Source organism: Chiloscyllium punctatum, chromosome 40 (assembly GCF_047496795.1).
Source record: "Chiloscyllium punctatum isolate Juve2018m chromosome 40, sChiPun1.3, whole genome shotgun sequence".
In the NCBI taxonomy this organism is placed as follows: domain Eukaryota; kingdom Metazoa; phylum Chordata; class Chondrichthyes; order Orectolobiformes; family Hemiscylliidae; genus Chiloscyllium; species Chiloscyllium punctatum.
Genome location: NC_092778.1, coordinates 10,624,388 through 10,639,687, shown reverse-complemented (window position 1 = coordinate 10,639,687; position 15,300 = coordinate 10,624,388). Strand labels below are relative to the sequence as shown.

The window sequence follows — 15,300 nt, the reverse complement described above, 5'->3', positions numbered from 1 at the left end:
GGCGGTGGAGGAGGCCCAGGACCTGCATGTCCTTGACAGAGTGGGAGGGGGAGTTGAAATGTTGGACCACAGGGCGGTGAGGTTGATTGGCGCGGGTGTCCCGGAGATGTTCCCTAAAGCGCTCTGCTAGGAGGCGTCCAGTCTCCCCAATGTAGAAGAGAACGCATCGGGAGCAACGGATAAAATAAATGATATTGGTGGATGTGCAGGTAAAACTTTGATGGATGTGGAAGGCTCCTTTGGAGCCTTGGATGGAGGTGAGGGAGGAGGTGTGGGTGCAGGTTTTGCAATTTCTGCGATAGCAGGGGAGGGTGCCAGGAAGGGAGGGTGGGTTGTTGGGGGGCGTGGACCTGACCAGGTAGTCACAGAGGGAACGGTCTTTGCAGAAAGCGGAAATGGGTGGGGAGGGAAATATATCCCTGGTGGTGGGGTCGGTATGGAGGTGGCGGAAATGTCGGCAGATGATGTGGTTTATGTGAAGGTTGGTAGGGTGGAAGGTGAGCACCAGGGGGGTTCTGTCTTTGTTATGGTAGGAGGGGTGGGGTTTGAGGGCGGAGGGGTGGGATGTGAATGAGATGCGTTGGAGGGCATCTTTAACCACGTGAGAAGGGAAATTGTGGTCTCTAAAGAAGGAGGCCATCTGGTGTGTTCTGTGGTGGAACTAATCATCCTGGGAGCAGATACGCAGAGGCAGAGGAATTGGGAATACGGGATAACATTTTTGCAGGAGGTAGGGTGGGAAGAGGTATAATCCAGGTAGCTGAAGGAGTCGGTGGGTTTGTGAAAAATGTCAGTGGCAAGTCGGTCGTCATTAATGGAGATGGAGAGGTCCAGGAAGGGGAAGGAGGTGTCATAGATGGTCCAGGTGAATTTAAGGTCGGAGTGGAATGTATTGGTAAAGTTGATGAATTGCTCAACCTCCTCGCAGGAGCACAAGGTGGCGCCAATGCAGTCATCAATGTGGCGGAGGAAGAGGTGGAGAGTGGTGCCAGTGTAACTACGGAAGATGGACTGTTCTACGTAGCCAACAAAGAGATAGGCATAGCTGGGGCCTATACAGGTGCCCATGGCTACCCCTTTGGTCTGGAGGAAGTGGGAGGATTTGAAGGAGAAATTGTTAAGGGTGAGGACAAGTTCAACCAAACGAATGCGAGTGTTGGTAGAAGGGTACTGTTGGGGACGGCGGGAGAGGAAGAAATCGAGGGCTTGGAGGCCCTGGTCATGGCGGATGGAGATGTAGAGGGATTGGATATCCATGGTGAAGATGAGGCCGGGGAAACGGAACTCTTGGAGGAGGTGGAGGGCGTGAGTGGTGTCTCAAATGTATGTGGGGAGTTCCTGGACTAGGGGGGATAGGACAGTGTCAAGGTAGGTAGAAATGAGTGCGGTGGGGCAGGAGCATGCTGAGACAATGGATCAGCCAGGGTGGTCAGGCTTGTGGATCTTGGGAAGGAGATAAAATCTGGTCGTGCGGGGTTCCCAGACTATGAGGTTGGAAGCTGTGGGTCGGAGATCTCCTGAGATGATGAGGTTCTGTATGGTCTGGGAGATGACTGTTTGGTGATGGTGGGGGGGGGGGTGGGGTTATGGTTGAGGGGGGCGGTAGGAGGAGGTGTCTTTGAGTTGGCATATCGCTTTAGCGGTGAAGAGGTTAGTGCGCCAAACTACCTCTGCAACCCCTTTATCTGCTGGTTTGATGGTGAGGGTGGGAGTGGAGGGCTGCTCATTGTGAGGGTGAGAGGTTGGAGTGGGGGAGCGGGGTAGACCGGTTGAGGCGGTTAATGTCTTGGCGGCAGTTGGAAACGAAGAGATCAAGGGCAGGTAATAGGCCAGCATCTGCAGTCCTTGTTTCTACCTACAGCTCACAGTGAGGCCATTTGACCTGTTTACAAGAACAATTCAACTGGTTCCATTCTCACACTTTCCCACACCTTTCCCTGTAAGGTTACTTTTTTTTCTCTCCGATGCTTGGTTAAGTGCCTTTGAAAGTTGTGAATAAACCTTTCTCTGCCATGCTGTCAGATGGTGAAACTAGATCCTTACTACACATTGTCTAGACAGGTTTTTTGTTGTGTTTTATGGTTTCTTTTGCCAAATACCTTTAGTCAATGTCCTCTAGTTTTTGACCATTTTGCCAGTAGGAACTTTTTCTTTCTATCTACTTGATCTAAAGCCCTCACCATCATGAAGACCGCTATGCAACACTCCAAGAGTACAAATGATTAGCACCCTGATTTTTTTCAAAATATTTTTATGTCTAGACCTTTTCGTCCATCTGTAACCTCTGCCACCCAAATCAGTAACCCTTTGAAACATATGCTGCACACAACACTCAACGGGGACAACCTGGTTACCGAAGTCTGTCTCGTCGGTGGAAATGAAAGAGGCCTTTTCATTCAATCAGTTCAGTCTGGTTCTGCTGCTGAGAAGGCAGGGCTGAAGGAAGGACACCAACTGATTTTGGTAAGATTCATCATGCTGAGCCATCTAGGAAAAAAGCAAGATTTGATCATTGCTGCTCAATGTTGTTCTAGTAACTGCTATAGGAAGAGAAAATTGACTGATATAAATGCTAATTCGAACCAGTGTTAATATTGGGAACATTGACTGTGTCTGTCCAAAATGAAAATTGTGAGTGCATTTTTGAAAACTATAATCAAGGGTCTGCCTGATTGAAAGCCGAAGAAGCAATCTGAGATCTCTGACAAAGTGCAAGTGGTTATTCTCATGCTATTGCATCCTTATTGATAGATACATGATGATGTGGGATTAATTGTAAACAGTCTGGTAACAGATACAAATCGCTGACCATTTTACAAGCAAATGTAAATTGAAACAAGTCATTTATATGACAAGAAAACTGACAATGCTGCAATTTGTATAATAAACATTGGAGGTTTTTTTTATCCAGATACAATTCCGATTTTGGAACAAACCTAAATCATCAGATCCTATTGCCTAAAAGATGTTCAAACTCTGTCCATATTAGAACATGCAAGTGCCAGGCTTGGTTTGTAGTAAGTCCATTTGTCTCGGAGTCTGAGTTTTGTCATCCAATAATCTGAGTACCTGTTCTTGGCTGACACTTCAGCACAGTGCTAAAGAATTCTGCATTGCAAAAAGTGCTGTCCTTTGAATGTGAGAGTACAGGAGTATTTTTGTGTATTTAAAGGAGCAAGTAGTTCTTGGAGTAACCTAGTCAAAACTTGACCCTCAAGCAACAATATATCACTGCTCTATTTATGTGATTTTGTTGTACACCAACTGAGGCGAACAACAGACACAAGATTTTAAAAATACAGAAATGGCTTGGGGACATTGTAAGGATGTGAAAGAAACTAAGCAAATGAAGATTTTTGTTTATGTGATAAGGAAGACATTTCAATGCAATATCCTTGCAAGCCTCATAGAAAAGTTCATTCAATTTGAACTTTGATTCAGTTTTTGATATTGTGTCTTGCCCATTATTGTTTATTCACTATCGCAGAAGAAATGCAGGGAGAAATGAGAAGAATTTCTTTCATACTGCAACCTGGAATGTGTGGCAGAAAAGGTGAAAGCAGATACAACGATATCAAAATGGAAATTAATTTATTCTTGAAAAGATTAATTTTCCCGGCTTTCAATAAATAACAGGGAAATCTAACTAATTGAATAACTCTTCTAAACAGTCAACACAGACACAATGGAGTGAATGGCCTCCTCCTTTGCTGTCTGGTTTTATAATTCTATATTATTGTCCCAGTGCATTGAAAAATGGGACAATGAAATAGCCAATCTAGTTCATTTCAATAGCTTGTCCTCTTTTTAGTTGCACAAAGGAAATGTATATGGCAGGAAGGCCTACTGGATAGGTCCTGGACTTCATAAAATATTAGCCTGTGTTTTATCACTCGTACTCGTGCAATGCTATTGCTGATCCAGCTTGCCATCAATCTGCCAACAGTATCTTTATTCACTGCATTCATAAGCAAACAGCTTCATGTCCACCAACTTACATAGAATAGCATGTAATACAAAAAAAAGATCATCAGCCCAACTGTCCCACCCCAGATTTTATGCTCTGTACAAGCCACCTCCTATCCCACTTCACCTTCATCTACTAGTTCCTTCCTCGATGTTTATCTAACTTCAACTATTTACATTTGTGCTATTTGTCTCAATCAATCCATGTGATAATAAGTTTCACATTATGACAGTGTTCTGGATAATGTATTTTCTCCTGAATTTCATAGAGATTGTTTATTACTCTTTTCTATTTCTTGCTCCTAATTTTGGACTCCCTGTTTCCCTGTAAAGATATGACATTCATCAGTTTGTTGATTTTCTTCTTTGTCAGGTTGAGACTGTATTATTACAGAGTTTGTGATTAGATCAGTCATGGCACCCACCTTTAAAATTCTGAACATCCCAATTAGATATCTAAAGTCCTTCTTTCAGTGTAAACATTTGTATTTCAGCGATGGTGTTCTATAACATGAACACTTATCTGCAGCTCACTTTAAAATTATTAATTATAAGGGAATTAACCTTTAATGAATGTCCCTAATCATGTAGGAATTTATAAAGTGGCCTTAATCTTGAGTGACAGCTTATAAGATAGGAAAGGTGATATGCTTCTTTTAAATTCTATGGCTGAAAATCTATTCTGTGGAATTAAACTTCCATTTCAAAGCAGACTTAACATCCAACTTGCTAGTCTTAAGGGACAAAAGACCCCCAAGGGATATTATTGCAATCGCTCCTAATTACTTATGCCCTGGCACTAGTAGATCATATTGTCTTTGCAGACATTGGTGAAGAAGGTGTTTGCCTTCATTGGTCAAAGCATTGAGTATAGGATTTCGGAGGTCATGTTGTGGCTGTGCAGGACATTTGTTAAGCCACCTGAACTCCACAACCACCTGATGAAGGAGCAATGCTCAGAAAGCTAGTGCTTCCAATTAAACCTGTTGGACTCTAACCTGGTGTTGTGTGATTTTTAACTGTGTTCAATTCTGGTCACCCTTCTATAGGAAGAATGTTGTTTTACTTGATAGAGTGCAGAAAAGATTTCCAAGGATGTTGCCAATACTGGAGGGTTTGAGCTGTTAGAAGAGGCTGAATAAGCTGGGGCTATTTTCTCTCTAGCATCAGAGGCTGAGGAGTGACTTTATCGAGGTTTATAAAATCATAAGGGGCATGGATAGGGGAAATAGGCAAGGTCATTTTCACAGGGTGGGGGAAATTCAAAACTAGAGGACTTAGTTTATGGTGAAGGGTGAAAACATTTAAAAGGGATCTGAGGGGTAATTATTTACAGAGTAGTGCGGACATGAAACAAGCTGGCAGAGGAAGTGGTGGAAGGTGGTACAAATACCATATTTAGAAAGTATCTGGATAGGTATATGAATAGGAAGGATTTAGAGGGAAATGGTCCAAACACTCAAAAATGTAACTAGCTCAGGTTGAGATTTCTGCTTGGCTTGGGCGAGTTGGACCAAAGGGTCTATTTCTGTGCTGTGTGATTCTATGACCCCGCTGGAATGAAGTACAGCTAATGCTGTCAGATTTTCTTTTGAGGTAGGCTAAAAATTGATTCTGGTCCATTTTCTGGTGCAGGGTATACAGTTCATGACCTGTCCATGCCTACTACTTTTGAGAGAGGCTGTGCTCAAACCTGATGCTGCCTTCTCATTTACCGAATTGTAGGGTTATAACTGGTGGAGCCTGAGGGCTGATGGCTGCCTGAACAATCATAAGGGAGCCAAGCAGCATATATAGAGGCCACATAGTTCAGACAATCTGTTCCTCTCAAAGGTAGCCTGTTCTTCTTTGCGGCGAACTGCATTCAACAGAGAGAGCTGTTGCAGCTGACTGTTTGGATTATCACTGGCTTCATACAGGCATTGCACAATGAGAACACCAGGGAAGAGAGAGGGCTTAGATCCGTAGCAAGGTTACAGCACAGGAAGAGGCCATTCAGCCCATTGCATCTATCTAGCTGAGTAAACTAGCCACCCTTTCTAATCCCAATTTGTTGCATTTGGTTATAGCCTTCCAGGTTACAGTACTTAAAATCAAAATTCCTTTTAAAAGAATTGAGGGTTTCTGTCTTAACCACCAAACTGGGCAATGAATCTGGATGAAAACTTTTACACTGTTCTGGATGAAAAGACTTTTTCTCGCGTCCTCTCTAATCACTGTTCTGGATGAAAAGACTTTTTCTCGCGTCCTCTCTAATCCTTCTACCAGTTACCTTGTCTGTGTCCCCCCATCCCTGTAACTGACCACTCTGTGAGGGGAAACACATGCAGTTGTCCAGTCAATCTGAGCACTTCATAATTTTTTTACATCTCAATTAATTCACTCCTCAGCCTCCTCTGCTGAGAGGACGTCAACTCTGACCTATGTAAGTTTTCCTCATTGCTGTAATTTTCAAGTGCTGGCATTGTTCTTGTAAATCTCCTCTATTGTACTTGTGTCCTTCCTGTAATATGGTGACCAGAAAATTCCAGCTGTGGCCTGATCAATGTCTTTTAGAATTCCAGCATTACATCTCTGCTCTTATATCCAATACTTCACCCAAAGAACCCAATACTTCACCCAAAGAAGGAAAGCATCCCATATGGCTTTTTTTAACCACCTTATCAACCTGTCATGCCATCTTCAGTGACTTGTGTATATGCATTTCAAGGGGTTCACATTTCTTCTATCCTTTCTGTATGTTGTGTACTCCCTTGTTTTGTTTGCTGTCCCCAATTGAATAACTGCAATTCTTTGGATTGAATTCCAGTTGCCTCTTTCTCTTGCTCAACCAAAGCAGTAATATTTTGCTGCAGTGCACAGCCTTCCTCTTCACTATTAACTACCTGGACCATTTTTGTGTTGTCTGTAAATTTCTCAATCAAGACTCCCAAGTTTAAGTCTAAATCATTAATATCGACCAGAATCAACAAGGGAGCCAAAACTGTACCCTGTCAAATGCCTTATTAAAATCCATATAAACACATCAACTACACTTTGCACACAAATCCTCGTTGTTACTTTCTCCAAAGAATTCAATTGTTAGTGAAACATGACCTTGCCTTAGCAAAACCAAGCTGACTATCCCTGATTAATCAGTCCCTTTCCAAGAAACAATCCTATCAGTCAATATTGATTCTAATAATTTGCCCACCACCATGAACAGGCTGACCAGCCTATAATTATTTGGCTTCCCCATTTTGAAGAAGGGCACGCTGTTGACTGACCTCCAGTCCTCATGTACCTTGCCTGTATCTAGTGAGGATTGGAAAATGTTCCTCAGATCATCTGCTATTTCCTCCTGGCCTTCCTTTAGCAGTCTAGAATAAAATCCATCCAGCTCTGATGATTTCAAGGAGGTACTTGCCTTCTCATGTAACTTATTTTATTTCTCCTTAATTAGAATGTCTGTGTCATCCCCCTCCTTTGTGAAGACCGAGACAAAATAGTAATTTGATTAGAATTCCTACAATGTGGATACAGGCCCTTCAGCCCGACAAGTCCACGTGCCCCTTCAAAGAGTATCCTACTCACTACCCTACATTTCCTGTGACTAATGCACCTTACGCACACATCCCTGAACACTATGGACAATTTAGCATGGCAAATTCTCCTAACCTGCACATTTTGGACCATGGGAGGAAACCGGAGCACTCTGAGGAAACCCACGCAGAAGAGGGAGAACGTGCAAACTCCACACAGACAGTCGCCCAAGGCTTGAATCAAACCCATGTTCTTGGTACTGTGAGGCAGCAGTGCTAACCACTGAGCCACTGTGCCACCCCAAAATCCAGTCCATATCATCTTCATCCATGCATAAGTTACCATGCGTACCACGTATATTTCTGATAGGTCCAACCATTTCATTAATCATCTGCTTAGTCTCAATGTACTTATAAAACATTTTTGGATTTTTCTTAATTGTATGGGCCATTTTTTTTTCCCAATCTCTCTTGCTTTCCTAATTTCCTTTTCACTTCACCTCTGTGCTTTCTAGATTTCCCCAAACCTCCTAAAATATTACTACTTTGAGATTGTCATAAATGCTGTTTATCTACTTTATATCTGCCTCTGTATAACCAGGGTATTCTAGATTTGGCAGTACCACTTATTCTGTACTGGGCAGTTACTAAGCTCCAGTCAGAATGCAAGAACATACAAATTTGTTGTTTGTGTAATCTAACAGGGAGGATTTATTCTGAAGCTGTGCACCATGCAACGTTTAACACTAGTCTGAACAAGCCTATGAGTACAGGCTGATGACTTGCTAGTGACAGGTAACTCACCTCTTAAATGGACATTGTCCCAACATAACATAGTCCAACCATAATACATAACAATCACCATTGCCTTCCACTGATTTACCATAGACTTTTCTTCAAGTAACTGTGACAAATTCAGGGCAGCACTGCTGCCTCACAGTGTGAGGGACCTGGGTTTGATTCCAGCCTCAGGTGACTGTGTGGAGTTTGGACATTCTCCCCATGTCTACGTGGGTTTCCTTTGGGTGCTCTGGGTTCCTCCCACAATCTAAAGATGTCCAGGTTAGGTGAATTGGCCATGCTAAATTGCTCATAGTGTTCAGGAATGCATTAGTCAGAGGTAAATATAGGATAACAGAGTAGGGGAATGGTTCTGGGTGGGTTACTCTTTGGAGGGTTGGTGTGGACTTGTTGGGCTGAAGAGCCTGTTTCCACACTGTAGGGATTGTATGATTCTTCAATGAATTCAGTTTTGCCAGATTATCTCTCAAGTTTACATTTGCCTTCCCCAAAATTAGAACATTTATTCCTGTTTCAACGTTGTCCCTTTCAATAATGCTGCTAAATCAAACTTTGTTATGATCAACATCATCAAATGGTGACTCACTACTACTTCATCCATCTGCCGAATTTCATTTCCTGAGACTAAATCTATGAATCTACCCTCTATTATTGGGTTTATTGTGTGCTGGTTTTAAAAAAAAGCTCTTTTAAATGCAGTTCAAGTTTTGTGCCCTTTGTGCCTTTCATTCTGTTTGTATCTCAGTTGATACTTAGGTAGTCGAAGTCCTCAACTATTTTCCCTGTTTTGTTTTCCTCAAAAATTTGCCTACATATTTGCTCCTTCAACTCTTTCCCACTGATTGGGAACTTTATCGTACATACCTAGCAAAACGGGTGCCCTTTTTGTTTTGTTTCTCAGGTCATATAATGTTATTTGATTCTTCATTTAATATATCATCCCTGCTGTAGTTGTCACTTTAACCAATAATACTATACCCCTACCTTTTTATAGCCCCTTCTCTATTTTGCCTGAAAACTCTATATCCAGGAATGTTGAGCAACCATCCTTTCTCTTCCGATATTCTTGATTTTATTGTCACGTGTACTTGAGTACAGGAGTACAGTGAAAGGTGAATAATGTCGCTACACAAGGCGGCATTTTATGGACAAATACCTAAGTACAGAATCTTAAGAACAAAGTAGAAAGGAAGGAAGAAGTTAAAAGTTAAACGTTGCAGTAAGTATGGTATCGTGTAAAACATATGAAATAAATTTACAAGTTACAGATCTTCTTAGATTTAAGTAGAAAATAAAGAAATAAAGCTGCAAGTTCAAACATTACAGTCTTAAGTGCTTGGCCACAGCTTCCATTATAAATCATAATATCTTTAAATCAAGTTTTCATTATATCAATAATACACGTTGCCACACATCTATCTATGCTGTCAGCTTTATTCACTATACTCCTTGTGTTTACTCCTTTCTAATGCTGCCAGTTTTCTGCACTGGAAACCTTTTAACCTGTTTCCTCTGTCCTGCAGAGTCACTCGTTAAGTTTCTGCCTGCCATTTCCTGATCGGAATTTTCCCTCAGATTTCCCATTCCCTTTTAAATTATACCAGTATTTGATCCCTCTTGTTAGTCACTCACTAGAAAACAAATACTTTGGGTGAAGATCCTTTGTCTAAATTTTTTAACTGTGTGTCTGATCATCCACTACGTTGTTTGAGATCGTGATCTCTCCAGTTGAGAAGCCTTCAGTGAACGAATGGCGCACCCAAGTGAGCACAGTCCCAGCAGGAGGTACAGGTTGGGCTGTGCCAAAAGAGGGTGCGCACACCTGACTCAGAGGGTCTCCAGCGTCTATAGAATGGCTTCCATTACAAATTTAAACATCATGCCCTGGGGTCTATCCAGTATGAGGATTGAGAGACATAAATATGCACAATTACTGTCAAAGCCTTGGGAAAAAAGATTTCAGAGCTGGTTTGTAGTTAAAAAGAATCCAATTACTATTTTATAAGTTCCAGTTTGTACCATTAGCTGTCATTTTATGTTGTGAGCTGCTTGTTTTCGCATGGAAAAGGATCAAGCATAATGGATCAACTGAATTATTGACTTGGATTATCTTTTGCCGAAATTGTGCTTCTTTTCAGCATAACTTGTAACCTCATTTACTGTTGTACACTGCACTAATACAGTGTACAGATACACAAAGATATGCTCGATGTTTGTTTGGGGGTGTAGAAATTTAAATTATGAGGACAGGCTTCATAAACTTGACTTGTTTTACCTTGAATATAAAAGATTGTAGGATGACGTGATTAAGTTAATTGAAACGTTAAAAGGATTCACAAAGTCAAATATGGAGAAATTAGTTCATTTGTTGGGGGAATCAAGGAGGCGCTATTGTGTCAAAAAATTGAGGCAGGCTATTTGGAGAGAAATCAGGAAGCACTTTTTCATATTTAAACAAAAAGTAGAGATTTGGAGCTCTGTCCTCTGTAAGACAGTGTTGGGACATGAGAGCTTTCAAGACTAAAATCAAAAGATACTTGTTAAGTAAGATATCAATTTGTTTCCCCAACTACCTGAACATATAGATAGCAGGAGCCTGGGGAGCCAGAGATAATAAATAGTGTACAAACTTATTTCATTTAAAACCTTAAGTAGCCATCAAAAAAATTACATCTATCTCCTCCATCTGGCCTGAATTTTAAATGTGGTACTGAGTGCAAAGAACAATGTGTTTTAATGATGTAGGCGAATTTTTTTCATATGCGCCAACATAAAATCTTTCCTTCTCTTTGAAGCTAGAAGGATGCATCAGGGGAGAAGCTCAAAGTGTTGCCTTGGAAACATCTACTAAAGAAGAAGCACATTGGACATTACAACGCTGCAATGGACCAGTGACACTCCACTTTAAAGCAAACTTTGACGGTAAGATAAGAGCAGTTAGTTGCTAGGCTGTAGGAATTGATGGGCCAATTAATCAGGTTTCAGAATCAGAAATAGAAAGATAAGAGAAACAGCAGCTATCTTACTGCTCCCTTTTAAAATTTCATTGTTACACATGGGCAGTTTATTTAATATGCAATACCATTAAACTTGTTTGCTCAAGTAGAATTTAACACAAAACAGGGAGAGTTTTTTTTCTCCAATAAATCTTAATTGTCCATGAAGGGGCTGATAAAAATGTATCTCAAATCTCTCGAGTTGGTGTCCATAGCTCAATAAAAAAAAATGTTTTACTACAATTTACCTGTCCCTAACAAGTTTCAATTTCAAATACAGTTTGGAACACACTGAGACTTCACATTTTGTAAATATCCTAATATCTCAATACTCTGTATTTTTCTGAATGGACAGTCTGCAACAAAATATTTTAGTCCATAATAGAGCGTGAGATTGAAGTTTGAACATAACCCTGCTGCCTTTCTAGGCTACACATTGATCTTTCCAAAAAATAGAGTAAAGAAGCCAGAAAGCAGTGGCATCAAGACTCAGATTTTAATCTTGAATGAATTTTTTGTGGAAGAATGCTGTTGAGCTAATATTCTGAAATCTGAAAAAGCAGGATCTGGATTCACATCTCAGGGCTCAGGAAACGTGAGAGTTAATGCAGTTCACGACTGCATCAACCCAAACCAATCATTCCCCATCTCCTGGTTCCTAGTAACAGTTCCATCTCCTAGAGACACGTGTGGCCAAGATTTAGAGCTGTCTTCCCCCCAGGCAGGTCTGAGACAGTGAATGTGGCTTCCAAGGTGGGCTGATTAGATGGGCCCCTTGATTCTCAGGTACTCTTCACATTATTCTTGTGATAGTTCATCCGCCCATTTTCACCTCATTTCTTCTGTACCCGCTATGTCCAATCAAATGCCATGACCTGTCCATGCCACTCATGCTCCCCCATGCACCCTCATATGCTATGTATTCTTCATTCCCTTCATATCCCCTGTATCCATTTACACCTCCATACCATCTCTGTATGCTCCATTGTCATCATTGGCCACAGTGGATATGCCTCAAGACAATGGAATATTGATGATCTTTGAAATTATCCATTATAAAAAGTATCTATCAATCTTCTAAAGCTGTCACTCAAACACACTTCCATTTATACTGCAGAGAGAAAAAAACACACTTTTGAAAGAAAGTTAAATCCCCTCAAGTGGTCATTAAATTGAAAAATAAAGCATCTATTCATAAATTGCATAAAAGGTAGATAATCTTAATAGCTTAAACTGTCAATCAATCTGTGCACATTATTCATAAGTTTCAGCTGTAAAACAAACCATTTCAGTTCAGACAACAGTCTTTATAAATGAAAGAATATTTTTTTTCCCTATACTGCAGCAGACGGTATGTTACTCAATGAATTCAAAGAACACAAGTCTTATTTGCCCAAGTGAAAGTAGTTAGCCATTATTTTTCACAAAGTTTAAGCACTGTAGATTCCTAAACCATTTCAGATCAACACTGAAGGGTTCCCAAGCACTCTTTTTCATGGTTTGAATGCATAAGTAGCACTTTTCCATATGAAAAAGGAAAAAGGTGCTCTAATAGACCTCAATCCTGATCAATAGTCAATGTCTCTTCCTAGGATCAAGCCCTATGATCAATTACTGCAGTCAAAAAACATCTAACTTTTAAGATTAACTGAAAGTGAGTAGATGAACCCAAAGGAGGTCACGTTCTCATTTCCAGTTTCATGAATTTTAACATTTCACATGATCCTCAAACACCTGATTGTGTTTTTTGAAATTCAACCCTAATAGTCAACAGTGATGCTCTCTACTAGGGACATTGTTGAACGTTTTTGTTTCAAGGAGCTAAGCCTACTCCTCTTAGATTCTGTTCATCTGTGTCATTCCCAACTAAGTAGCACATCCTGTAGATGTCACATGAATAATGGAACATAATACATTGTTTTAGACTTCTGGTTGTGCTAGAAATCCCACAGAGGCAGCCAGGGTATTGTCATTTTTGAAAAACAATCTATCTGGAATAGACGGCCAGCATCAAATGTGAACAAGGATACTATATAAATGGCCACCGTAAGGTATGAGAATCCCACAGACTAAATAGATAGGACTCACGTTGAAATTCTCTGTATGCAGTTATAAATTCTCTTGGCAGCCAACTTTGGTCAGCTTCGAAGGTTCTGGCTTGACATGCTTTTCACTGAGCACTTGTTGTTTATTATTGTGAGCTTTGAGCCTGAGGAAGAAAAATAAAATTTTATTCATGAGTGTTGTGAAAATGCTACAGCAAGTTTTGCCTGCGCACTCAAGTGTAGATACAATTTTAAATTTATTAACCTGCAAACCACAATGAATGAAGTTTTAGTTGCAGGTTAAGGTGTGAAAATCCTTATTAAAGGCTGTATATTGAATTTGATAATGTACACTGAAGCATGAAAATGTTTCTCAAAGGTGAATTGTGGTCAGGTTTTCTGCAGGGAAAACAAGCTGCCCTACAAACTAGGAATTGAATGCACTGTTTTCTTTTCAGGCTTTCAGCAGTTAAATTGGAATGAGTCAGAATGATGTGATCTCCACTAGAAGCTTTTGCAATGTTAGTGCTCTTTTGAAATAAAACAGAACCAGTAGTGTGTTTTTTTTTACCTACTTCAAAACGAACCCTTCAAATTTTAGATTAAGAAAACTGGACTTCATGGAAGACTTAGAATTCCCTTGCACTGAGGCAGCGATCGAAAGAAATCTATTTCTTAGACTTAATTTTCCAGTTGAAATGCTATATGATAAAGTTGGGATGTGTGCAACAGTATGGAACAATGAACTATCACATTTGCAATTCACCACATGGAGACATTATCTATTTTTTTTGACCATCTCATAAAATAGCGGAAGCAAGTGCTTTGTAGAAGTAGGGATTGGGGGAAAATTCCACGAGATTGTCATTCCATGGTGCTCTTGCCTACCCTGTAGCTATTAAACTCCATTGAAAAACAGAGAGAGAGCAAGACCAATCTCCCCAATCCTCTTGGGCACATACTCATGTGGGTAGGGGAGACTACAGGAATAATTATTTAAACTCCTAACAGTTATCTACTGAGAGAGCCACTATTGACATGCTCCATATATAGCAACTGTGAGTTTTGCCATCTTATTATATTGTGATCTATGCTTTGTTTTAAGGTTACAAGAAACTACAAAAGGATTTGGAAGATGGTATTATCACATCTGGGGATTCCTTTTACGTTCGAACCAATTTGAGTATTTCTGGACAGTCAGACAGTTGCTCGATGTGTGTGAAGTGCGACGAGATTATCCATGTTTTAGACACTATGTACCAGGGCAAGTGTGAATGGCTCTGTGCTCGAGTCGATCTATTCACTGACAAAGACTTGGAGAAAGGCACAATTCCCAGCTACTGCAGGTAATTGGACTCTACGTCCAATTAATCGATTTTTTTTGAAAGGATATTTCAACTTAATTGGATAATATTGACCATGCCAAGCTGTCTCACCTTGTCCAGAAGCAGAAGTCACAGTCCATACTTGATGGGGAGAAAGTGGAAGAAGAGGGAGGTGATGCTAACTGCTGAAGTAAAGTTGTTAGTCTATAGAACACACACTTCCTAAGGAGATGATGGAAGCAGATAACACTGATTCATTCAAGTGCAAATCAAATTCTCTCAAAAAATAACACTTAAGGGTACAGTAGATGAGTAATTTGTGTGTGACATATGATAAGTGTAACATCCTTTGGAGGAGTAACGTGACTTTGGATTGATGATTCCTAAAGCTTTCCATCACTGGGAATTTTCTCATATCATATCTGAGTCAAAAAGTTGGAGAAAAAAATCCTCCATTATCATTGCATCCTGTTGCTACCAATATAGTGGAAGGCAAATTAGAGGGTCCTTCATCATTTTATTTTCAATTCCTATATGCTCCTATTTAATTGAAAGGGAGGTGAGGAGCAAATAGAATTAGATTAGATTACATTACAGTGTGGAAACAGGCCCTTCGGCCCAACAAGTCCACACCGACCCGCCGAAG

General features: G+C 40.5%; 1 protein-coding gene and 1 long non-coding RNA gene across 3 annotated transcripts in view; one reads left to right on the top strand and one right to left on the bottom strand.

Moving 5' to 3' along the window:
• Nucleotides 1-15,300, bottom strand: part of LOC140464345 (uncharacterized) — a 163,794-nt gene that overhangs the window by 38,522 nt on the left and 109,972 nt on the right. For both annotated transcript variants that reach the window (XR_011954908.1, XR_011954909.1), the window contains one exon: nt 13,373-13,493. This is a non-coding gene — a long non-coding RNA (uncharacterized lncRNA). The remainder of the gene's footprint in view (nt 1-13,372; nt 13,494-15,300) is intronic.
• The window catches only part of card11 (caspase recruitment domain family, member 11), a 369,647-nt gene that overhangs the window by 305,814 nt on the left and 48,533 nt on the right, over nt 1-15,300 (top strand). Inside the window, exons 18-20 of the mRNA XM_072559295.1 lie at nt 2,262-2,463; nt 11,084-11,210; nt 14,435-14,675. Of these exons, the coding sequence (XP_072415396.1) occupies nt 2,262-2,463; nt 11,084-11,210; nt 14,435-14,675 (570 nt within the window). The remainder of the gene's footprint in view (nt 1-2,261; nt 2,464-11,083; nt 11,211-14,434; nt 14,676-15,300) is intronic.